Below are 27,610 nucleotides of genomic sequence, written 5' to 3' on the forward strand. Positions count from 1 at the left end.
AAAAATTTACATTTATTGTAAACCATGTTAATAAAGATGCTTCATGTATGCAGAAATACATACTCTGAAATTACAAAATGATTCAAATAATGTTTCAGATGTATTATAACTATGCTATAGAATGAATTAATAATTACCATCTCATACTTTCAAATCCATATATTTGCCTAAAGATATGTAGAGATATTACTGCAACAGTTACCATATTTTGAAAAGTAGACATGTTTGACAAAAAAATAAAATAAAGGCATCAAAAATACTACTAAAGTAAAAAGAAATCTTGGTACATTGCAGAAGTGGTATACAGCAGGTTCTGACCAGTTCTGGAGAATTGGTAGTGGAAATTTTGAGTAGTTTGGAGAACCAGCAAATATCATCTATGACTGGCCCCGCCCCCATTATTCCCTACCTCCCGACTCCCAGTTGATCAGCTGGGTCTTCTTTTGTTGCCCTGCACAGGAGAACGGAGCTGAAAGGCAGGTTAGTGGGGTGGGGAGAGAATGGGATTTTGCAGTAACCTTCCCCCAGGAGTGGAAAGGGAATAGAGATTTTACACTATCCTTCTCGTGGAGTGGGGTGGGAATGGAGATCTTACAATATCCTTCCCCTGCCACGCCCAGCAAGCCACACCACGGCCAGCAAGCCACGCCCACAGAACTAGTAGTAAAAAAAAATTGAATCCCACCACTGGTTTACTAAGGAAGGGAAATATGTGCAATGCTTACTAAGGAAGGGAAATATGTGCAAATTTTGATATGATGGGTAATATGTGTTCTATAGGAGAAATGAATGTTTCTTGGAAGAAGTGATTATTTGTAAGCATAGAAGCATAAAGGTATATTTGTCCTAGCCTTAAACTGGAATGGAGAGTAATAAATAAAGTTTAGCCCAAGACAGATTTTTTTTTTGCAGCTTGACAAAGGATTTCTGTCCCCATCAATAGCATATATGCAGAGGAGGGAAAATTCTTCAGCAGGTGGCATCAGCTTGTAACCTTTCCTGCCAGCTTCCCCAATGCTTTTATGGGGAAGCTTGCAGAGAAGACTGCAAATGGCAATCACATGATTGCAGGATGTCTGACAACCAGTCACAAATATGAATAGATTATTAAGCACCCAGATTACAATCATGTAATTGCAGCTGTGGCAATATTTTACAATGACTGGAAGTGCTTTATGATGATAAAAAATCCTTTTTGAGTTGTTATAACTTCAGTTGTTAAATAACAAGTGATAAGCCAAGGAATACTCCTTAGGCAATGTGGACCAACGAATGAAATGAAATGTATATAAAAGGGGATAATCTGGATGTCACATTGGAATCACCACACGAAAGGCTAAAGTTGAAGAAATTGTTTATATAACTTATTCATAGGGCAAATAAGTGTTTCAACTGCCTAAAATATTCAGGTCAAAATGAATTCAGGATGTGTCTTTCTCAAATAATAATTTTACAAAGCTGTGTAGTAAGTTTCCATTAATTTGGCTGATGCTGAAGCAGTTTGACATGCTTATGTCTGATGGTATCATCAAACATTTTAATAATAAAACTTTCTAGAATATATTAGACAGCAGTATATGTCTGCAAATTGGGAGGGTTCAAGGGGGCTTACATTATAAACTCCATAAAAACTAGCAACAAGAATGACAGAGGTACAAAAATGAAATGAAATGATAGGGAATTATCCAAGTACCCCTTGGATTACTCAGGTTGTTATCATTACCCATATATGCTCTAACAGTGTGATTCATTTTGATCTTCTCTCCACCCATCAGAGAGAGGACTATAGTACTTTTTAGTAGAAAGTGGAGATAAAGAGCTGCCATATTTGCAACTAACACATGGATAAAACAGTATCATTCTCTGTCTACCAGCAGTTATCATGTTGTTTTGGCAGCAGGAAGGAATCTGTGGTTTTTCTTGACTTACTCTTCTTTATTTAAACTACCAGAAATAACTCAGAAATGACAGAATGCTCAGTCTATAAATAATCATTCCGGTGTAGTTATATTAGGAGGTAACTCAGATGGCATGATAACGCCTAACTGACTAATCTTAGACCTGTAACACCATCAGATAAAAATAAACTACGCTAAGAATAACTGACCCAGGGGAGTCAGCCTGCTCCACAGAAAATGATGCCTTAGATTAGTATCTAACAGAACAATTTATATTAATAATCCATCCAAATTTTTCTTTTAGAAAAGTGAGATAAATGAAGTGAAATAATGAAAAAAATATCCATGTAGCAAAACTATGAAATACATCCAGTCATCTAAATAACTGTGTGATAGTTACTAATCAACATGACAATTATATTTATCAGTTAATAAAACTTCCTAAATTTCATGCTGATTGTGTAAGAGGAAATAATTCTTGTTCTTTATCTAATCCAGAAAAAATGGAGCATCTCTCTTTACTCAATTCACTCACTTAATTTTATGAAATGCCCAGTTATTCATGGTCAAATGGCAAGTTATTAAACATATCATTGACTATCATTGAGTAAAACTCATACTGATATAACTTGTATGCAGATAATACACGTTATACTTCCTTAAAAAGTATCCACGTTATATCCCTATCATCACAAATAATTTCATATAATTAAAAAGAACAGAAATAATAATTAACCCAAACATTATATCAACAATGGCAAGCTATTTTTCATATAACAATTTTGGCTGTTTGTTAATCATTCAATGTCCTTAATTAACTACTGGATTAACTACTGGATCCAATATTGAATAGAAATTATTCCTCAGAAAGAGAACAGTGTTTAATAAAATTAGACATATTTTACAGGTGAAAAAATTAAGTGGGGTGATTTGTTGTAAGTTTTTGGTTTGTTAAGAAATGCCATCTATCTCAAGCAAAAAATGGTTAAAACAGTTAGAAATTGTTTCTTTTTAGTAACAATATATAGTAATATTTAGTAATATTAGTAATATATATAGTAATAATAATCTGAAGAGCCAACAATTCTTCAGTCCTATTCTGTTTCATTGACTAATTTTTGGAATAGTTATATTCACATTGAAAAGTTATTTTATTACGTTTGGAGGCAGCCCAGGGAGAGAAATAATTTATAAAACCTAATTTCATATTTGTTATTATCAGGCACTTTCCCCTGCATTTCTAGTTCAGTGTTCAATGGGACTGAAGAATATTACCCATTTAATGGATGAATAAAGTAAACTCTGGATAAAATCAAAGTTAATTTGTATGTTAAAAGCTATTTACTTAAGAAAATTTATAAGGCCATCTAACTCACTCTTAGTGACTCCAAGTATTTACAAAGATAAAAACCTAATATACAGTAGTGGCCAAAATTGTAGAAACCTTTTGGGAAAAGTGTATTTTTGAGGTTTGATGGCTAATAACACCACTTGTTTTTGGAGTAGCACCATAACATTATATATAAATGGGAAGATAATTTAATCAAGAATGTAATGCAACAAAGTTTGTTCAATTATATGTATTCTATGAAAAGTTATAGCCAAATAACCAGAAAAAGGAAGCACAACTTGCTTAGGTTGATACCAGGTAGCTTTCCTTCATCTGATTGTAGCCAATGAGCATGAGCATGTAGAGAGTCAATCAGGTGTCATCTTGTTTTGGCAATGAGCCAATCAGATCACAGTAGGATTCACAGTAGGATTCACTTATGTAATGAATTGAAGCTGAGAGGAGGATATTTGTCAGTGTATTATGTGATCGCTATCAAGTTGATTAGGTTTTTTTGTGTCTTTCATTTAGTGAGCTTATATAACATAATAAAATTAAAGTAATGGTGCAAAGACTTGGCTGGTCACCCAGAAAGCAATGTTATTTCTCCACCCTCAATCCGACCAGAAGTCAACAAAAAACCCAGTAACTAGCAAAATCAACAAGCCAAAAATAAAAGGAAAATAAAAGGGCGTGAAGAGTAAAAAAAAGGCTAAACCGGCAAGCCGGATAGCTGTCAAACCTCTGTCCTAATGACAACAAAAAACCAAATATCCAGGGAGTAGAAATATTCTTCTAAACTTCCAACAATTCCTTCAACAATATCAACTATTCAGAGCCCTGTAAGGGTGGTCTGATCGAGCTGAGACCGAGTGAAGAACTGGGGACTGTTACCGGGGCGGGGGGGGTGTCCTCAGTTTTTCAACTTAGTCTGCAGAGCTACGAGGTTAGAGACTACCCATCCTGGATTCTCCCTTCAGCTCAGTAGAGAACAAGACTACAGTTGTAAAGAAATTAGAAGAAAATTTTTTGGAAACTTAACCAAAGGTGGCATTTGTAAGTTTTTGAAGAGGTATAAGGAGATTCAGTCACTACAAAACCATACTGGTAAAAGCAGGAAAAGGTGCACAACAGCAAGTGATGATAGAAGAATTAAGAGACTGTGCCTATGTGACAGAAGAAAATTATTTGGGTGTATACAAGATGAAATGGCACAATGCAATGTGACATTGAGTACAAGGACTGTTTGGTGCAGACTGCAGGAATTTGGCCTAAAATCTAGAATTCCACGAAAAAAGCCACTTTTATCTCTCAAACAAAGGTTGAAAAGACTAAGCTGGGCTAAAACCCATGTTACCTAGACAGAGGAACAATGGAACAGTGTTATTTGGAGTGATGAGACCAAGATCTCCCTCTTTGGTAATGGCATAAAATATGTAAGGAGACAGTTTTCCAAAAAGGTTTCCACAATCTTGGTCACTACTGTAGATAAAACAACAACAACACACATACATCCAGGAACCAATTAAATAAGTCACTTGATAGGCTTCATCCCACTCTGGGTTCCCCAGGTAAGGAAAAACAGATCTTTTTGGCAAAATCAGATCTTTAGGGCTTTGTGATAGAGTGAGGCCAATCTTATTCCCACAAGAATATTAGGGAATATTAGTTCATTAGGGAAAGGACCACTATGGAGAAAGCTGTTCTTCTTGATCTCACTAGATGCACCTCTGTAAAGATAAAGGACTCCTAACATTCCCTGCTCTGGTGGGTTGAGTAGATGTGACTAAGAAAAGACAATCCTTCAAACAACCTGGCCCCATGCCATGTAGAATTTTAAAGCTAAGAGATTATATCTTTTTAATGCGAATTTAGCTGTTCTAATTTTTTTTACCTGTATATTATTTTCTTGCAGTATTACTTTTTTGTATCTCATTTAATTGATAATCCTCGAATCCCTCAGATTCCCTTAAAATTACCCTGCATGAAATTCAATGATTTCCTTCTTCACATAATATTCCCGTACAGCTACTTTATATAAACATGCAGGACAATTAGTCCTTGTTTAGTGACCACAACTGGAACTTGCAGCTCAGTCATTAACTAAAATGTTTGGTAAATGAAAGTGTACTTGCAATCTCACTTTAGTTTTTTAGTTTTGCTTGTTAAGTTTGTAAATGTGAGGACTACAAGCAATGGATAAACAAATCAATTGTTAAATAAGGACTACCGGTAAGTATATAATAAGAGCAGAGGAACATGTACATTTTATATCTATATATGTAACAAATATGTATGATTGCAATTTTCCCAATATTTATCACAGGTAACCTTGATAATTCAGAAACCACTTTAAATGTATTGTATAAAACATATTTTCCTATTTAAGAATAATATATTTAAATTTATAATAGAATTTTTAAATCCATTATATCCAATTCAGACTTATTTGAAAATACAATTCATATGGTTTTAATCATACAGGTAATTTTTGAATTACAACCATTTGTTTAATGATCATTCAGTTAGCATTCCACTTTTAAAAAGATAATTATGACCTTTTTTCACACGTATGACCATTGCAGCATCCCCATGGTCATGTAATTAAAATGTGGACACTTGGCAACCAGCATGTATTTATGATGGTTACAGTGTCCCGAGATCATGTGATTACGTTTTATGACTTTCTGACAAACAAAGTCAATGGAGAAGCCAGAAACACTTTACATTGTTACACTGTTACTAACTTAACAACTACATTGATTCATTTAACAACTGTGGTAAGAAAGGTCATAAAATGTAGCAAAACTATAACAATTGTTTTGCTAAGCAAAAATAAATTTTGGGATCAATTATGGTCATAAGCCAAAGACTACACGTATGTGGTTTTTTTAATCGTTTTCCCCACTCACTGTTTTTTTATACCATAATAGGTGTTGAATCTAGGGCTGCCACCATTGCCTACAATATTTCAAATCATAATTTGATGCTTGTAATTTTTAAAAAGTATGCATCTTCTGCCAATGAATTTCGAAAGAACTATTCTCAGCTGGTAATCTGCTAAAAACAATCTACTAAGGCTAGGATCAGTTAGCAGAAAAATGTGGAAGAAAATAGAAATTGACAAATATTTTGAAACTGGCTAGGTCTAATGGTGCAAACCCAAAGTCTGGCTCCAAATACAGTCGCCCATCAGCATTTTAATCTGGATCCCTCCAGCAAGTGACGCCAAACCTGTTCAACGTGGAGTTGATGGATGAATGAGGGCTCCTAAATGCTGCTTTGCAATGCTACCTGGGAAATGGGGCTGCACAGGGGATTCCCCAATAATATCGCTGGATACTTTGTGAAGGGGGAATATAAGTTGTAATATATGACAGGGTTCTTATGGATTGGTGACAGGCAGGGTACAGAGCATTATAGACTGTGGGGTGGGGGAATATGGAAATGAAGCCAGATTAGCCATATTAGGAAACGTTTGTTATGCGGGGTTTTAGGATAGGGCAGTGAGTTGGAGGTAGCTGCGATTAGGAAGGTAGGGTGACACTATAAGTGCATTGGAAGGCAAATGCTTCCAGCACTAGTTCAGATTTCAAACTGTTAGCCTTGGATGGGATGTGAGTTACATGTACAAATAAATGACAACAGACCAGAGGTGCTATTCGGGTGAACCGGTAGCGGTTATTTGGCATGGGTCCCCGAACCGGTGGCAATCCCTGGCTGGCCACGCCCGCTACCTGGTCGCCCGGTCACTCACTTGTGATCGCTCTCCTAGCTTTCCGTTCCCCACATCCTCTTTCTCTCTGGGGAAAAGGAAGAAAGGCATGGATGCTGCAAGTATCGCTTTCCCCGTGTGAGTTAAAGTGTTGGGAGTGAGAAAGAGTGTGGCCTGACAGAGGGGGTGGGGGTGAATCGAGCCTTGGAGCACTTTTGCAACTTTAAAGAAATGCATTTTGGAAGCAGGTCTTTTAAAAACTTCTCCAAGGATTTTCCATGGACGCTGCAAGTATTGCTTTCTCCATGTGAGTTAAAGTGTCGGGAGTGAGAAAGAGTGCGGTCTGACAGAGGGGGTGGGGGTGAATCGAGCCTTGGAGCACTTTTGCAACATAAAAGAAATGCATTTTGGAAGGTCTTTTAAAAACTTCTCCAAGGAAAATATCAAAAATTGGATTCTAAATATAACTGAACAAGTAGTAAAATTTGAACCCGAAACCTTCTTGCTGGGTATGATAGACTCAAAAATAGAAAAAAAAATCAATATTTAATCTTGTACATTATAACGGCAGCCAGAATAAGTTATGCTCAAAATTGGAAACTGCCTATTGTCCCTTCAGAGGAGATGCTCATTAAAAATATTCACGAGTGTGCAGAGATGGACAGCCTAACCAAATTACTAAAAAACAACAAAGACAGTGAATACTACAAAGTTTGGAACTGTTGGTATGAATAGTTAAAGAAAAAGTAATATTTGATAACTGAATAAGGTATGAAATTATGAAGGACGTGCATTTAATTATAAAGTATTCTGTGAAATTGAAACATTAAAAGAACAAGGAAGGTATTGTAACAAGGTAGTTCACATCAATGTTATGGGGTAAAAGAAAAAAAAAGAAAAGAAAAATGTAACAAATGCTCAATATCTGCTGCAAAATGTATATACCGTATATGCCGGCGTATAAGACGACCCGGCGTATAAGACGACCCCCCAACATTTCCACTCAAAATATAGTTTGTTATATACTCGCCCCTCTTCCGCACGCCTTCCACTTTTGCACTTTTTTTTTTTTTTGGAGGCACTTTTGTCTACCGTGGAAACAAATCCCGTGAAGCTGAAAGGAGCAGCCAGCCTTCTCCCAGCTCCCAAGGAAACGAGGCTCGCACCGCCCGGCTCCGCTGAGGTATCCGGCTGGGGCTGTCAGGAGTTGTTACCGCTGGCGCGGCTCATGCGCGGCTCCAGTCCCGCGTTGCCTCGGGAAGGAAAGGCAAAAGGAAGAGCCGCGGCGGCGCTTTTGCAATGGCAGCAGCGGCTCCTGGTTTTGCCTTTCCCTTCCCGAGGCAACGCAGGACTGGAGCCGCGTGAGCCGCGCCAGCGGTAACAACTCCTGACAGCCCCAGCCGGATACCTCAGCGGAGCTCGGGCGGTGCGAGCCTCGTTTCCTTGGGAGCTGGGAGAAGGCTGGCTGCTCCTTTCGGCTTCACGGGATTCGCTTCCACGGTGCGCAAAGTGCCTCAGCCGCGGGCAGCCGCAGTGCTTCCCAATTACTATTTGCCGGCGTATAAGGCGACCCGGCATATAAGACGACCCCCAATTGGAGGCATCTTTTTCAGGGCAAAAAGTCGTCTTATACGCCAGCAAATACGGTATGTATATACAGTATATTTGTTTATATGTTTGTTTGTTTCTTTTTAAATGTTTTAAATATATGAAACTTAAATAAACTTTATTTTAAAATTCAAAAGTAAAAATAAAAACTTCTCCAAGGATTCCCCATGGACGCTGCAAGTATTGCTTTCCCCTGGCAGCGTCCATGGGGAATCCTTGGAGAAATTTTTATTTTTTACTTTTGAATTTTAAAATAAAAGTTTATTTAAGTTTCATATATTTAAAACATTTAAAAAGAAACAAACAAACATATAAACAAATATACTGTATATACATATATACATTTGGGGAAACCCTATACCATTTCAGAGAAATGGCTGTCCAGTCTTTTCTTAAAAACTTCCAGTGATTGAGCACCCAGAACTTCTGGAGACAGGCAGTTCCACTGGTTAATTGTTCTCACTGTCAGGAAGTTTCTCCTTAGTTTTAGGTTGCTTCTCTCTGTTCAGTTTCCATCCATTGCTTCTTGTTTGCATTCTGCTTCTTTGGAAAATACATTGTCCCCCTTTTTTTGTGGCAGCCCCTTAAAAGCCTGTTGCCTATCACACTCTTGAGTAAAGCAGGTGAGCCATTTCCTCCTTTCAGTGGTCCATAAAAGTACATCTATAGTATGCAGATAATAAAGTCAAAAAAGGTGAACATTTTTACAGAACTATAGGTAAGTTGAGGCTGGGTGACAAGGAATGGCTGGGAGAGGAGGGGCCAGGTGAGGCACCCCTTGATGTGAGTGACACTGAGTTGGCCACACCCACCCAGTCACATGACCACTAAGCCATGCTCACCCAGTCACATGACCATCAAGCATGCCCACCCAGTCACATGACCACTAAGCCACACTCACCCAGTCACATGACCACAAGCCATGCCCACCAAATAAGCCAAGCCCACAGAACTGGTAGTAAAAACATTTGAATTCCACCACTGCTACAGACATCACTGTTTGTTGGTTTGTGGATTTGTATCCTGGGTCTACGAACATCCGGAAAACTGGTTAACAGAAGGTTAGCATTCCACCATTCATCACATTGTTTGTTGGATATTAGGTGGACATGGCAGAAGGAACAGATTCAGAGGTGCCAATAGCCATGACAGAGGAAGAGGAGATGGTTGCAAAGGCTCCGGGAAGGCAAACTGGACAAACCATCCCTTGTACCCATGATTCCCACTTCATAGCCTACTGTGTGCCCGAAAACTAAGAAGTCGGTCAGGTTAAGTGAGCCACCTGAGCTGACTGAGGCAAGTGTGGAGGGATTGACGTTCACAGCGAAATGTGCACAGTGCTGCTGAGGACTGGAAGGTGCAAAGGTGGTTGGGGCTGGAGGACAGCAGGTGGGTGGCCCCTGGTAGCTCCACCCTGGACATTTTAAAGACACAGTTTGGAGAGGTGTCCCTGCAAGAATCACCAGGAAGTGGTCAGAAGAAAACACATGGTGGTGTGCTGGGAAAACTTTTAAGGAACTCTGTCCAATGGGTTTACAGGAGGTGGATGTCAGTTGGCCCATGGAATGCCAGGAATTACACTCACAGTGGTTTTATGATACTGTGACAGTGCCGCCTAGCCAAATGGGTCTACCAGGTAGGCAGACATTTGACCCTGGGAGTATGCAGGATTGGGCCCATGGGGAGGATCACCAAGATGTCATACGAACCTGGTCTACAGCACAAAGTAGTATGTCACAGGGAAGGTGGGGTCCCCCTCCAATACTTGCCACATTTGATAGTAACGCTAATCATGAGGCTGTCTTCCTGGGGCAGATAATTAACCATGTAGACCTGTATGGAAACTATTACCCCTCCCATAGTGGTGGCTATAACCAGTGTGTTGGAGGAAGAGGCAGGAGAATGGGCAGCAGATTTGCATAGAGAGAGATCTCCTGCCTTGGCTGATGTAGGAGTGTTTCTAGAGGCCTTAAGACATCAATTTGATGACAGTTCTAGGATACAGAAAGCAGAGGATAATCTTATAGCAGTAAAACAACACGGCAGAAAAGCAAGAGAGTATGTGCAAGACTTTAGGAGAGCCGCAGCTTGCCCAGAACATATGCTAGTTCATTTGTTCAGGGAAGGACTGGATAGAGAACTCGGTCAGGCTTGCCTGTATCAAGGATTGCCTGCTCGATTACAAGACTGGTATTCTGCAGTCATAGAATTGGACTCTGGACTATGTCACTTGAAAATATGGAGTGACTTAGGTGCTGGGCAGCGCAGAGGGTCGATTACTTGACCCATCCAATCAGCTAAACCCCCGATTAACCAAGCCTCACCAGGGCGGAGTACTATGTTCAAGTGTTATCATTGCAATCAGCCAGGACATAATGTCCAATACCTCCATTATGGGTGAATGTCCAATACCTCCATTATGGGTGGAGACACAATCTCCACGAGGAACACTGAGCCGAGGTTTTAGTGGATCTGTTGGGCATTCCAGATGGTCACCAAAACACTCCCAGGCAGCAGTGATAAGATAAATGGATGCCAGTACAGCATCTGATCTTTCAGTGGAGGAGGTGATACCCACTGCCAAAAAGCCAGATACCCAGGAGGAGGATGGAGAAGAAAGTAACATGGATGATCAAAAGTAAGCCTGTTCCTCCTTTTATAATACCAATCAAACTTACTAACCTGGGAATGAATCAAAACATGAAGATAGGTGTTCTGATAGATTCGGAGTGCACATAGTGCTTAACCACACATACAGTTGTGAACAAATTAGGCCTGCGACTAATACCATTAACCACTCCCATTAGCTTCAAGCAAGTAGATGGTTCTACCTTGGAAAGAGAACCTGCAACCCACCGAACTGAACCAGTAAAAGTGCATATGGAGGAACACTGGAAGGTTTCTTTCGTAGTTGTAAAATATATGACGCTGTTATTCTTGGATTGGCCTGACTGGATAAATGGCGTCGTACCATTAGATGGGAAGGTGGGTTCCGCAAAATGCGATTGTCTATAGGTCCAGATCCTCCCCTTGAGGATGTGGCTGGGTTGACAGTCCATGGTCTGGTATTTAATGATTCCAGTCCTGCTTATCCTATAGAGTATATAGATTTAGCTGATGTGTTTAATGAAACTGGAAGTGACCAGATACTGCCCCATGGCCTACAAATTGTGCTATAGAGTTAATTCCTGGGATGAAGTTACCAAAACCCTACATGTATTCAACGACACCCCAGGAAATGCATGAAATGCGGAAATACATAGAATTTGGCAAGAGACTTTATTCAGCCAGGGCGGGTCCATATTGCAGCTCCAGTCTTGTTTCGAGAAAAGAAAGCTAGGGGGTTGAGATTATGTGTTGATTTTTGAGGTTTGAATGTGATGTGTAAGAAAACACTGCATCCTCTACTATTGATTAAAGATTTATTGGCTATGCTAGCTAAAGGTCGGATTTTCACGAAATTAGACCTCTGTAAGGCTTACTTACAGAATTTGAATCTGCCCCGGGGATGAATGGAAGACAACTTTTAACTGTCTGTTGGCAGTTACCAGTTTAGGGTCATACTTTTTGGACTACAGGGCCCCCCAGCTATCTTCATGCAGCTGATAAATGGCGTTCTGCATGACCATTTATATTGGGCTGTTTTAGTGTACCTTGATGATATACTGATCTATTCAGAGACTACTGAACACTATATACAATTAGTGCAACAAGTGCTTGAAAACTGCTGGCAGCCCACTTATACATTAAATTGTCCAAGTGTGAGTTTCACCATACTCAGCTAGACTATCTTAGGTATAGGATATTGGCAGAGGGAATAGAAATGGATCCCGCCAAGATTCAGACAGTTTTAGAATGGCAAGTGCCTAGCACCCGAAAACAACTACAGAGTTTCTTAGGCTTTGCAAATTTCTACTGACAATTCATTTCATCATTTGCTACATTGGCACTTCCATTAACAGATTTATTAAAAACAAAGACCCTGCAAACCAAGAAACCTAAACCTAAACAGGCAATACCTTGGTCACTGATGTGCCAACAGGCGTTTAATTCACTAAAACAAATGTTTGGACACAAACCTATGTTAAAACATCCAGAGAGGCTGTTCACGATCCAGGCAGATGCCAGTGATGTTGCAGTGGGGCTGTATTGTTGCAAGAAAATGGAGGTGGTATGTTGTAGCCATGTGCATACACCTCAAAGAAATTCAATCTTACCGAACATAACTGGACTGTTTGGGAGAAGGAGACCTTTGCAGTTCATTGGGCATTACTGATGTGGAGGCATTTCATAGAAAGGTCCAAAACTCTGAGGTGTGGACGGACCATAAAAACCTAGAGGCTCTTCAAACTCCCTGAAGGTTATTGCTCAAAAAGGTCCAGTGGGCACTGTACTTTCAACGTTTTAACTTCATTCTGAAGTATGTACCTGGAGGGAAAAATTTTCCTTGCTGACGCTCTGTCACAGCTACCCCAATATGAAAGTAAGTGGGATATAGTGATACAACCCATTATTCAAGGAAAACAAATGCTGCGAACATTACAAGTAAAATTCATGATAGACGAGTTACCAAATGCTATAAAAGATGATTTGTGGCTTGAAAGCAATAAAACCCAGTGTGATATCCGAAATGGAGTGGCTTGGAGAAGAACGAAATTCTACATACCAGAACCATTGAGAATGAAGGTGCTTCATTCATTCAAAGGTGCCACGATGTTAAACAAGCAGGGCACTATGGTTTCTTAAAAACACTACACCTCGCTAAACGACAATTTTGGTGGCAGGCAATGAAGGCAGATATTGAGTGTTATGTGAAAAGGTGTAAAGTATGTGCAACTATGAAATCCCGACCTGGAAAACCTTTAGGGTTATTACAGATGGTGTCTAACCCTACTAGACCATGGCAAGATATAGCCAGGGATTTTATAGTAGTACTACCCAACAGCCATGGATATATTGTAATATGGACAGTCATTGACCTGTTCTCAAAACAGGGACACTTTATTCCATGTGCCAGACTTCCATTTGCTCGTAAGTTAGCCACCCTCTTCCTTAAACACATATATCGATTACACAGAGTGCCAAGAAGAATCATATCGGATAGAGGGGTGCAATTTACTGCTCGATTTTGGCGAGAGTTCATCCGGTTGCTAGGTTCATCCCAGGGTTTAAGCACTGCTTACCACCCAAGTACAAATGGGGCAGCTGAACGAACAAATGCAGTAACTGAGAGATATTTGCGTGGTTATGTGTCTTGCTGAAGTGGTGTATAACAACACCCTCCATACAGGACAGACCCCATTCAGAATAGTAAGTGGAACAGACTTTGTGCCTATTTCAGAATGGCCACATAATGATCAGGAACCCATAATGACTACTACATGGTCCAAACAAATATAAGAAACATGGGAAACAGTACAAAAATCGTTACAGGAAGCTTTTATAGCATACAAGAAACAAGCAGATAAAAAATGAACTGAAACCAAATCCTTCAAAGTTGGGGATCTGGTATATCTTTCTACCAAATATTTAAATATGGGTTTAACTTGTAAGAAACTTGGTCCAAAATACATCGGTTCATTTCTTATAGTGAAGGTAATCAACACTGTCACAATGCAGCTAAAACTGCCTTCACATTTTAAGTGGATAAATCCCATTTTCAATGTAAGTTTGATCAAACCTGATAATAAGAAACAGCTAGAAATCTGAAACAGACTTCCTGGACCAGTTTGAGACAATCAATATGAGGTTGCAGATATTCTGGATTCATGAAAGTGTAGGGATGTGTTACAATATTTGGTACAATGAAAGGGTTACCCCTTGAAGAGGCTTCATGGGTGGTCCATACCAATGTAACGCTCCTCAGCTCTGCAGGCATTTTCACCAAAGATTTCCTATGAAGGCGGGTGGGAAGCTGTAATGTAGTCTCACAAATCTATTTATTTTTGTCCAGGTAGATCTATGGTAGAGGGGGTAGCCTGTCGGGCTCCAAATGCAGTCACCCATCAGCATTCTAACCTGGATCCCGCTAGAAAGAGATGCCGAACCTGTTCAGCGCGGAGTTGATGGCTGAATGAAGGCTCCCAAAGGTTGCTTTGCAATGCTACCTGGGAAATGGGACTACACAGGGGATTCCCCAATGATGTCGCTGGATACTTTGTGGAGAGGGAATATAAGTTGTAATATATGACAGAGTTCTCGTGGGTCAGTGGCAGGCAGGGTACAAAGCGTTATAGAATGTGGGGTGGGGGAATACAGGAATGAAGCTGGATTAGCCATATTAGGAAACATTTGTTATGCAGGGTTTTAAGATAGGGCTGTGAGTAGAAGATAGCTGTGATTAGAAGCGTGGGGTGACGCTATAAGTGTGTTGGAAGGCAAATGCTTCCAGTGCTAACCTAGTTCGGATTTCAAACCATTAGTGCCGGATGGGATGTGAGTTACGTGTACAAATAAATGATGTCAGCCTTCAGGATTTTCTCCCTTTGCTTTGCATCTTTCGGCTGTCATAAGTAACGGGGGAGGAGGGGGGAATGGTTATGGGAAGTGAGCTGGAGGTGTTACAAACCAGAACTGTATAAGGAGGGGGGGACACATTCTTGCTTAGGTTTCTATCCTATGCTATGTGCAGCTGCAACCCTTTATCAAACTATGTCAAGGTCAACGGACAGAAGCCTCATCACCACCTGGAGATGCCCACATGATGATATACACAACTTTTAATTGGATGAGCCAATTGAACTATTGGGGATGGGAACGTTGCCATTACTTTGTATATGTGATTTACACGCCCATTTTCTCAGATTCAGAATTCTTTTGTTGCTACCACTTGATTTCCAGTAAAACAGGGGTCCCCAACCGCCGGTCCGCGGACCGGTACCGGGCCGCGGAACAACCCTTACCGGGCCGCTGGTTGCTGGGCGCCGCCATCTTTTTTGGTAAAAAGCGCTTCTGGTGAGCTTTTCCGGTAGAAAGCTCACCGGAAGCGCTGTTTCGTCATAAAAGATGGCGGCGCGCGCTTGGTGAGCTTTTCCGGTAGAAACCATTTCTACCCAAAAGCTCACCAGAGCGCTGGCGCCCGCTCTTTTATGATGAACAGCGCCCGGTGACGCCACCGGAAGCGCCTTTCGTCATAAAAGATGGCGGCGCCCAGTTGACGCCGCACCGGCCGCGGCGCCCAGCTGATGTCGGAACCGGGCCGCGGCGTCGAAAAGGTTGGGGATCCCTGCAGTAAAAGATATCTTTTCTCTGATTAAAAGAGTCTAAGTATTTCTTTCTTGGATTTTGAATGGAGCACTAGCTGACAAATGACTACAAACATCACTGTTTATTGGTTTATGGATTTGTCTCCTGGGTCTATGAATGTCTGGAAAACCGGCTAACACCCAAGCTATCTAATATTGCTGTATTATTTACATTCTGAATTCTCTACTATAAACTACTAAAAAGAGTGGTTGTATAAATAAAAGATGTCTTCATCAGGCTCTGGACTGAGAAGAGAGAGAAAGTCTGAGATGGGAATAACAAAGATTTGAAATGGAATGTGTGAAGTTTGCATGGGAAAAGACAAGCAAACTAAGATTATTAAGCATTTTTAAAATAAGTATCTTTCATGACACTAAAATCAGATTCTGATGGCATAATAGTTGTTGATTAAAGCATGTTGATGTTGATCTTTGGAAGGCGTAAAATCTGTGTAGACCCACTTTGGAACAGTGATTCAGTGCAGCAGAAGTCAGTGCTGGTAATGGTTGGTGAGGCATGGAGCTTCTGGAATGGCAAGTAACCAGGCTGGAAGATTTGCTCAGGAGTTAACATTCAATTCAGACCTGGGCTGAGCTGTTTGGCTTTTTGGATTGTAGGATGAGTTGATAGGGATAAGTGGCAGTTCAGCAGATGTGAAACACTGGGTTAAGGTATCACTTGGTTGATGATTGGCCATACTGAATTCATGACAGAACTGTCAGTTTGACTAGCAGGAATCCAGAATGCAATGGCACAGCTAATATGCTGCCCTGCTCCCACTCCACACCCCACACACATACACATATACCAAGAGTTCTCCAGATATTTATTCAAGCGCCCTAAATAGGTCTCAGAAACCATCCCCGTTGTACAGGTCTGGTTTCCAAGTTCAGTATGGCAAGAGTTACTGGCTAACTGAGTCCAAATGGCAGGTACAAAGTCCAGGAAAGCAGTCACAATTCAAATGAGTTAGGATACACAACACAAGCATACAAGGCATGGAGCTGGGCACATTGCTCCATCAACACTCAAGTCCTCAGGGAGGTTTTAAGATAGTAACACCAGTGCAGCTCTTCATGAGAGGTGAGTTTGCCTCCTCACAAATAGTCTACCTGACTGGCATTGTACCTATCTTCTATCTGCCTGACATGTCCTTGGATCAGAAGAAGGTGTGGCCTCCATCTCCTCCTCTTTGCTAACAGGCAGCAGCTGATCCTGGTCCTCGCCTGCAGTCTCCTGGCCAACTTGCTGCAACTGTGGCTTGCTTTGCTCAGCCTGCCATTGATCCAATCAACCCAGCTGAGGATGCTCCATCAGGCAAGCACTCTCTGAGTCCTAATCCTAACCAATCCTGGGCTTCATGCTTTCCTCTGCCAACTCAAACTCATTCTCTTCCTCTGAACTTGTGTCCAGAGAAGAATCTGGGGACAGATCTATGATAACTGTTAGGAATAACATGGTTACCTAACTTAGTTTGGGTAAAATAATATATATAGACTATGATTGTGTGTGTCACTTTAAATGTAAAACATGTATTTTGGGTGCGGTTGTAAAATCACCATAAGAGGGAGCAAGAGAGCTCACTGTTTGCTGGCTTTTACTGTATTGCTGACAATGATGGATTGATGGTGATAACTGCGTTTTTTCCCTGCTATTGCTGAACGAAGAAAAGAGGTTTGATTTTCTTCATATCTCATACTGCGAAGAGATATATTACTGGACTGATATTGTAAGTTTAATGAACTCTTTTTTAACACTGGACTTTGCTAATGGATAATCCCTGGACGGACTGAACTTAGTATATGATATATGGACTGTTTGACTATGCTATAACTCTTACTGGAATAAAAACTATTTAACTGGCACAGTGTATCTGTTTTACTGAGTGTAAGCTACAATAACGTCTATCTCACATATCTGCCTGCCTGACTGACTACCGTGCACATTCTGCTAGGGTGTATATCCCTAACACTGGTTATGGGCCCAGACTAACCAGGATATAACAGGCTTATATAAAGTGAGAGTTTGTGTAGTTACACAATACTGTAAACAGACAGCTGTGTTTTATTAATTATAGTTTAATATCCAGAAAAAGATGGCACAAGTCAATTTACAAAGTTTGTCTCTAATATCCAAACTGGATGGAACAAACTATGTTTCATGGTCTATGAAATGCAGCCTACTTCTACGCAGAGAAGGTTTGTGGAATATAATTCAAAACCCACCAGAGGTAGATGCATGGGATCCGGAGGATGAGCATGATGCCCAGAAAATACAAGAATATCAACTGAAGAATGAGCAAGCTCTCTGTATAATAGGACTGACACTCTCTGACCAGCAACTTGTCCATATTCATGGAGAAGAAACAGCTGCTTGAAAGGGATCAACTCAGAAGGGAACAACCACAATGTGAAGAAGAGAAAATATCTTCGTCAGCCTATACAATTAGAAAATGTTTTAATTGTGGAGGAAAAGGACATTTGGCTAGATTCTGCAAGAAAGCAAAAAGCCAAAATGCCAGCTAGAATGCTAAAAGGCATCAAAAGGATAAAAAATGCATAGAGTTAGCCATGTATAGCAACGAAACTGTGAATAATAATTTATGGGTTGTAGATAGTGGAGCATCGCACTGCATAACGAAAGATAAGAAAAAATTTGTTAAGATGTCCACGAGTTCACAGCAGATATCGTTAGCTAATGACTGGAAACTGAAAGCTAAAGGTGAAAGTATAGCATATTGTTCTTGCATAAAAGAAAATGTAAAAATGTTATATGTACCACAACTTAAGTTTAATTTGCTTTCGGTTAGAGTTTTGGTTAAACTAGGTTATGTAGTTACTTTTAGGGGAGAAAATTGCATAATAGAAAAAGAAGGTAAAAAAGTGACTGCAACTTTAAAAGGTGAATTGTATGTGTTAAATGATAATTCATTAGAGGTAGCTAACACAGTTTATAATAATGTTAAACCTCATGATGAGTGCATACATTTGTTACACAGATGTTTAGGGCATATAAATTTAAAAATGCTCAAACGGTTGAACTGTCTAAAGGTGTAAAACTAAAGCCTTGCAGTAAGTATTTGCACTGCAATACTTGTAGTCAAGAAAAAAAGCAAGGTAATACCAGCAAATAGATTAAATGGATTTAAGACAAAGGAACCTCTAGAGGTCGTATTTGCTGATATTATAGGTCCTAAAAAACCAAGCGTAGGAGGTGCTCATTACATATTAAGTATAATGGACCATTATTCCAGATATGGTTTCTGTTATTTAATGAAGAGTAAAACTGAAACATATCAGAATTTCTTTAATTGGCTTAAATTTGCAGAAAGAAAAACTAAAAGGAAATTAGTAACTCTTATAACTGATAATGGTACGGAATTTATAAACAATAAATTCCAAAACAGACTGAAGATGGCAGGTGTTGAACATAAAAAGTCTGCACCATATAGGCCACAACATAATGCCTTTATAGAAAGACGAGGCCAAACAATACAAGCAATGGCTCGTACTATGCTGTCAGATTCAGGATTACCTGAAACTTTGTGGGGAGAAGCAATAATGTGTGGTAATCATATATTGAATAATGTTGTTAACTCAACAACAGGTGAATTACCATTCAAACGGTGGCATGGTAGAAAACCTGACCTAAGCTACATGCATACATTTGGAGCACCAGCATGGGTGCATATCCCTACACAACTGAGACACAAGGGGCAGCATAGGGCTAAAAGGTTATTCTTTGTAGGTTATGAATCTAATCACAAATCATATAGATTCTGGGAAAAAGGTACATCTAGAGTTTACTGTAGTGCTAGTGCACAATTCCTGGAACATGTAGGATGGGAAAAACTGGAGCAAGATTCAAGTAAGGAAGTAATAATAGAAACCTACAAAAGACCAAAAGAACAAATCAGTAATAAGAAGAGCGCAATTAAAGAGGAAGTACATGAAGAGCATATAGGACCAGAACAGGAAGAAATACCAGAAGAGGAAGAAATAGATAACCAGGAACAGGTAGTACATGAAAGTCCACCTGTAAGCCCTGTAATACCTAGACGTTCTACATGTGTAACCAGACCACCTGACAGGTACCAAGCAAGTGTAGTTTGCCAAGTTAGTAAAGTTCCAACTACTGTTGATGAACTTAGAATGTATCCTGCAAAGGAACAGGAAAATTGGCATAAGGCAATGGAGAAAGAATTAAATTCATTAAAGGAAATGAAAGTTTATGAAAATGCCAAATTACCTCCAGGTGAAAAGTCCATTGGCTGCAAATGGATATTTAAATTAAAAACTGGTAAAAATGGGACTGTTACCCATAAGGCTAGGTTGGTAGCTCAAGGATTTAATCAAACTGCATATGATTATGATGAAGTATTTGCACCAAATTTAAAGGCAACAACCTTGAGAGCAGCTTTAGTGTGGGCAGCTAAGAAAAACTATATCATAAATCATTTAGATGTAGAAACTGCCTATCTGCATGCACCATTGCAGCACACTATATATTTAAGGAAACCAGTAGGTATTAAGGATAATAAAACTAATAATGACTGTTGGAAACTTAAAAAGAGTCTCTATGGATTAAAGCAATCTGGTTATGAATGGAACCAATATATTGTTAAAGAGTTAAACAATATAGGGTTTAAAGCAGGTTTAGCTGATCCATGTTTATTTAAGAGAGAGACTAATGGAATAGTGTCATTATTATTGTTGTTTACAGATGATATTGCTTTAATTACAAAGACTAATAATGAAGCTACTGAAATAATATCATTATTAGGTAAGACGATAAAATTAAAGCAACTAGGAGAGATAAGACAGTATTTAGGATTGACAATAAACAAAACCAAGAGTGGCTTTAAGATATCTCAAGAAGATAAAATTTACCAATTGCTAAAAACGTATAAAATGGAACTTTGTAAGCCGGCAAAAACTCCAATGAGTCAGGAATTTTGCCAAACTGATGCTCAAAGTTCAAAATTTGATAAGACTATTTATCAGTCATTAATTGGTAGTTTATCGTATATTAGTAATTGGTCAAGGCCAGACATTGCATATGGCGTTAATCAATTGGCAAGATTCAACGCTGAACCCACTGAACGTCACTGGCAAGCGCTAAAGCGTATATTAAGGTATCTTAAAAAGACAATGCACTATGCATTGTATTTGGAGCCAAAAGATGATTTGATTTTAAGTGCATATGCTGATGCAAGTTTTGCAACAGACATAAACACTAGGAAATCAACTTCAGGTATGGCTATACTATTAGGTAAAGCACTGATTGGTTGGAGGTCAATTAGACAGCAACACATAAGTATGTCCACAATGGAAGCAGAATTTTCATGTCTATCTTTGTTATGTACTGATTTAATTCTGTATAAACAGTTGTTATTGGATATGGTTATAACTGTTAATGATGCCATTGTAGTGTATGAGGACAATCAAGCAGCCATACGGTTGGCTACAAATATTGCTGTAAAAACGAGATCTAAGCATACTGATCTTAGATATTTGAATGCAAGACAATCTGTAAAAAATGGTTTAATAAGTCTGGAATATTGCATGACTGAAGAAAATTTTGCTGATCAGTTTACAAAAGCCCATCGTGCAGTAAAGCACAAGGAAAGTTGTGAAAACTATGGGTTAAAGTTGTAAATAGATATGTTATTATATTACCCAAAAGGGGAGAATGTTAGGAATAACATGGTTACCTAACTTAGTTTGGGTAAAATAATATATATAGACTATGATTGTGTGTGTCACTTTAAATGTAAAACATGTATTTTGGGTGCGGTTGTAAAATCACCATAAGAGGGAGCAAGAGAGCTCACTGTTTGCTGGCTTTTACTGTATTGCTGACAATGATGGATTGATGGTGATAACTGCGTTTTTTCCCTGCTATTGCTGAACGAAGAAAAGAGGTTTGATTTTCTTCATATCTCTACTGCAAAAAGAGATATATTACTGGACTGATTATTTGTAAGTTTACTGACCTCTTTTTCAACACTGGACTTTGCTAATGGATAATCCCCGGACGGACTGAATTTAGTATATGATATATGGACTGTTTGACTATGCTATAGCTCTTACTGGAATAAAAACTATTTAACTGGCATAGTGTATCTGTTTTACTGAGTGTAAGCTACAATAACGTTTATCTCACATATCTGCCTGCCTGCCTGACTACTGTGCACATTCTGCTAGGGTGTATATCCCTAACAATAACTAATGAGGGCATTTCATAGCATGACATGGTCAATAAAAGACTTACCATAATCAATGAAGAACATGTTAAATTCATTCTGGTATTTTTTGGCTATCTCAATCAGCATGCATGATGTTTCTTGTTCTTTGGCCTTTTTAAAAGTTTGAATATCTGGCATGGAAGGCTCTACTCTGGCATGTAGGGCTTTAATCAATTATTTTGCTACATATCAAAATGTACATTATTGTACAATAGTTTCATACTCTATCAAATCTCCTAGAGTTGCAATAGTTTCATACTCTATCAAATCTCCTAGAGTTGCTTTGAAACAAAATGGGTAGCAAATAAATGTAATGAATGAATGGATTAAAAAAAATCACCTTTTTGGCCATATTTATTTCTAATGTTTGCTATAGTTTGATTAGAACCTTTACTGATTCTTCTTGCACATTTTTATAAGTATCCCATCAATTCCTATAACCATTTGATAATAACAAAAGTGCTGACTAAATTTCACATTTTAGCAATGAAGGTTCTTATATTAATAGGGAATATTTTCAAGAGTATTTTTCCACAGGAAAGCTGTGATATATTTTAAAAAAAAGATGCTTCCAGTGATGTAACAATTTAAAGATGTGTTAAGCAGTAATATATCTATCCTTATTTGGTACCAGTGCAAATATCATAATTATCATCTGTCTTTTCCTTTGTACATATTGGGTTTCCCTCATTTTAAAAACTAAGTAGTAATTTTAGATATGCTATTCAAAAACGGCAACATTTTATTAACCCATAAAGCTTGTTCAGTTTGTGCCTATTATATTATATACATTTTTATTTAAGATAAAATGATCTCATTGAGGAATGTTTACATATTTTTAAGGATTTTTAATTCCAATAGAATCTGTTTAATGTGTAGTAAAATTGCCTGTTTGTATGCATACATGCTTGTATCTATTGTATAATTTATGATAGATGATTTATGTATACCAGGTTGTATTATGTAAACAAAAGTGTATTATAATTTTCTATTAGCAACATCCTAGAGATATAGCCTCTAGATATACTTGTATTTTTCATACTATAAGACGCACTTCACCCCCCAACAAAGTGGGTGGAAATATCTGTGCGTCTTATAGAGTGCATATTACAGTGGAGGGAAGGGGGTTGGTCACCACTGCCGCTGTTCACCGCCGCCAAGGAACACTGGAGCCTTTGCTGTTGAGCAGCTGATTGGAGGTTGGATTGGCTTACCGGAATACAGCTAATCAGCTGTTCACTGCCGCCACTAATCGCTGCCACTAATTGGCCCAATAGGCAGCAGTGGCAATTGGCAGTGGCGGCAATAGGCAGCAGCAGGTATCCCCACCACTTAGAACAGCTAATTGGCAGTATTCCAGGAGGCTGACCCAACTGCCAATCAGCTGCTTGGCAGTGAAGGCCCCTGTGTTCCACAGTGGCAGCAGCAATTCAGCTCAGTTGACTGGTGGTGGGTGCAACAGAGCAGAGCCCTGATGAGCCACATGTTGGGGCTGCGATAAAGTGCTGAAGCTGACCAAGCTGTTTGCTTGCTGCAAGGACACTAATCAGATGAATACCGGATGGATGCTGGGAGGTAGAGGCAGAATTTTTTCCCCCTTGTTTTCCTCTTCTAAAGTTAATGTGTGTCTTATGATCTGGTGCATCTTATCATGTGAAAAATACAGTAAATGCCTAGCATCCTTGACCAATGGTCCTGTTGCTTGGATCTTCTAAGGTTAGCAAGGATTTAAAAGCTATAGGTTACCAACCCTTGATTTAGATTAATCAATATACAGTATATAGCTTAGTAATGTCTATACTGGTAGTTACTAATCTAATTATTTTTCCTACACTATTATACCATTCTGTGAATTGTAACTCCAACATATGTAAAAGCACTAAACTGGAAAGATTAGTTAACACTAGTTAGCAGCTATTAACCAAGATTTTAAATATATATCTTTTCTAATTTTACCTGAAAACATTAACTTCATTCCTTTAACTATAATCTTCCCCCAAATGACTTGAGCATACGATTTTATAGATTAGCAAGGCATACTGAACTCAGTAGCAAAGTTATTAAAATAAGGTTGATTGTGATAGGGTAAAATACGTTTAAATGAAACTGACATAGAAAGAGAGTAATACAGATGCTTTCTCTCATTATTTTTAACCCTGAAATGTTCTGTATTGAGCTTGTATTAGAAATTTCTTAGATATATGGGCATGCTTTTATACAAAGCATCATTTTTCTGTGTAATAAATCCTTTAAAATATTTTATTCAAGTTGCTGTTAGAGATTTCATAATTGATTAATCCTTACAAATGTTTTGGAAAAGGAAAATGCATTGATTATTAAGACATATAAATGGCAGCCTGAAGTTTTAAATTTATTAGAGCTCTAATGTCCCCAAAATGCTTTTTCAAAAAGGCACTTTTTCTTTATTTTTTTTCCTTTGAAAATGTTTTACCTCTCATCCAGGAAGCTTCTTCAGAATTTAAGTTGTCCTTTGGAAAAAGGACCTTTTGAACAACCATGATCTTGATGATCAAGAATCTCCATAGTGATATACCTCTGTATAGATTATATCTGTTGATATTTTAACTATTAAGGCTGTTTTATCTTTAACTGTTAAAATGGAATATTATCAGATACTGCTGGCCATATCTTTTGAGTTCAAGAAAATCACACCTGTCAAAAATCTTACTTCTGTATAACTGTACACAAAATATAGCATAATCTTGCGCCTTCTAATCAGAACTTTGATCCACTGAATTCACTCACTCCTATAGTATATGGCTATACATAATAGATTAATGTGAGATTCTCCATAAAGTCAAAATAAAGAAAGCCACATGGCCACAGAAAATTTCTTCATACAACGCTAGCTCCCTCGGCCTAGAAAAAGAGATGAGCACTTTGCCCTAGAGTCGGACAGGGAAATCTTTACTTTTATATATTGTTATTTTTACAGTTAATTATTATTTGTAATTTCTTCAATAATTTTGAAGAGTAAAAATTCAGATGTACATTTAATATACCTTGGTAGTTCCATAAAGGTATAATTTCATATGTTTTACCATATAAACCAGTAAAAGTAATAGAATACCAAATGTCATACATTTTAAATCTTGTGGAGGTCAATAGGTGTACTGGAAATCTAAATATCATAGTGGGAAAGCTGTCAATTATTTTTTTTTAATCTCAAAAATCTTTATAAATTACTTGCAGGTATGAGCAAAAATTTCAAATGAAGAAGGTAGAGAGAATTTAAATCTCATTATAGTTTTGGAAATACCCACAAGCTCCACAATATTTGTTGTACTTAAAAGCATATCTGTATTTTAAATGACTTATAAAATAATTCCTCCAAGATCACACCACCTTGATGATTTTTACAAAATATCTAAGCAGAATATCAACGGAAGAAGTCATAAAAGTTGGCAGGGCCCGGGGGGAGTGGGGGAGGGAGCTTCAACCCTTTGGTAACTGCATTTTTAAAACACCTGTTCTTTAAACATTTGTAATGATTCATTGCCATCTAATTTTCACATTCAATTCCCCAAGTATGTTTCAAGTACTACAAATGAACTCAAATGTAGTACAAACCAAGGAACTTAAGAATAATCTTCTAAGGCATCACCATAGAATTAAAAAGAACATATTAGCAGAAATCATATGAATTTTTCAGCAACAACATAACAGTGGGAACATGTATCCAGGACATCAGTAACTGGTACCTTCTGAGTTGGTATTGCTGTCCGTTGGTAAAATCAACCCTAAGATTTTACCAGACTTTCTAGTTGCAACAAGGACATAACCCTCTTCAGCAAAACAAAATTTTAAATTTGCAGCTAAAAACTGCTACCTTAAGAACTCATTGATTTGGATAGTTAAGTGTGTTTGGAGCAGCTCAGCCTGGAGGGCTTCCTTCCAAACAGGCAAACTGCCAAGTAGTTTACTACTATAATCTGTAATGGTTTCCCAAAATACTAATACTAATAGTAGAAGTAGTTGTAGTAGTAGTAATAATAATAATACCACCCCCAATACCACTCCCAGGAATTATTCCCAAAATGATATGACATTTCAACCCACCAAATATTAGAACAAAATATTAGAAAGAATAGAACTAACAAGAAGCTGAACATAAGAGATGACAAATCCATGTCCCAGCAACCAGTTATTAACATTTCATATCTATATTTTATAGATAAATTACTCTGAATTTCCTACCTGAGTTGATCATGCTGTGCATTCTTTGCTGAACCAAGAGCTGATCACGTCTTGAAACTCCATCTGAGGAAAAACAATTCACTCTCATAAATTGTCTGCAGCATATTCCAATCAGCCTGCAGTGCAGCTACATGAAAGATTCATCACCAATCGTTCAGGGATGTTGGAAACAAGCCTTTCTGGGGGATTTAACAATATTCATAGTACAACTTGCTAAAATGAATATATATGAACTACTTGTATACAGGCAGATTTGTAAATTATCAATGCAGTTCCAATTATGATGAAATCCAGTTCTAATACAATTTACTTTGTTACAGAAGAATAAACTCTTTCTCTATGTGCATGCATTTGTGTGTATGTATATGTGTGCATGTAAGTATTTGTATATGCAAATGAGAAAAATATATTATGTACCTTAGTTGTGTTCTGCATTCAAAGAGCAGGTGGAAGATAAATTTTCTTCCAATTTATTCTTGGGAATCGAAGGAGAGGAAAAAAAGCCACTGAAATTCAAAGACTAGCAGGCATTTTCTAAGGATTGTATTCCCTATGAATTTCAGTTTCAATTACTCTCAACCCTAGCACATGTCATTATCCCTGAGTCCAATGCTTCCTCTTCCTCCTCCTGTCCTGTCTTTGCCTTTCTGCCTGCCTCTCTTCCTCGGCTTGGCACAAGTGGCTGGAGCTAGTGAGTGCTCATTTGCATACAGATCAACAACAGCAGGGCCCTCAGGCAACAGAAATAGAACAATGGCTGGTCTGAGCCAAAAATAGGTCAAGCGTGGCCTGATGATCGGAGCCTGCATGAACGCATTTAAAAATATTTCAGCAAACCCAGCTGGCCGGTCTCCCTCTTTAAAAAACCTGCAGGTCTCCAATGTAATCCCTTAGAAGCAATTCTTTGTCCCGGTGCCAAACCTGCATGCATCTCTCTCTCTCTCTCTCTCCCCCCCCCCTTCTTTCTTTGCATGTATGTTTGCATTTTAAAATCTGTTAATGCATGTGATGGAGAGAGATCAGTATTTTAATTCCAGCCGACGACATCTCTGGTGGATACTAAGTTATATTGACAAAGGAGTACAAGGGAAATAGATATGTGTAAGTTCAGAAATAACACTGTGGAAGCTTCTACTCATATTGTGGTTTTTGCTTCACCCTCACACAACAAACCTGGATGTTCTATTTTTGTTTGCTGTTTCTCCTGCTTTATTGCAGAGTTGGCTGAAATGCTATTTTGCTACTATCTAGAATACGCAGGGCAGGGCATATATATTTTTTTAATTAAAAAAAAGCCATTGTACTCATATAGAGAAAAAATATCAACAAGAAGTTGCACTTTGATTTTG

The 27,610-nt window shown here is 38.5% G+C and overlaps 1 protein-coding gene across 8 annotated transcripts in view; it reads right to left on the minus strand.

Moving 5' to 3' along the window:
• Positions 1 to 27,610, minus strand: part of HDAC9 (histone deacetylase 9) — a 518,734-nt gene that overhangs the window by 322,744 nt on the left and 168,380 nt on the right. For 5 of the 8 annotated variants that reach the window (XM_087946939.1, XM_087946936.1, XM_087946937.1 and 2 more), the window contains exon 3: positions 26,262 to 26,324. In XM_087946939.1, coding sequence (XP_087803065.1) covers positions 26,262 to 26,324 — 63 coding nt within the window. Of the gene's footprint in view, positions 1 to 26,261; positions 26,343 to 26,678; positions 26,937 to 27,610 lie in introns of those variants that run through there. The other 3 variants (XM_087946938.1, XM_087946943.1, XM_026678018.2) reach the window with 3 other exon arrangements.

This window comes from Notechis scutatus, chromosome Z (genome assembly GCF_049901735.1).
Source record: "Notechis scutatus isolate UNSWTSFEM ecotype Mainland chromosome Z, rNotScu1.2, whole genome shotgun sequence".
Lineage (NCBI taxonomy): Eukaryota > Metazoa > Chordata > Lepidosauria > Squamata > Elapidae > Notechis > Notechis scutatus.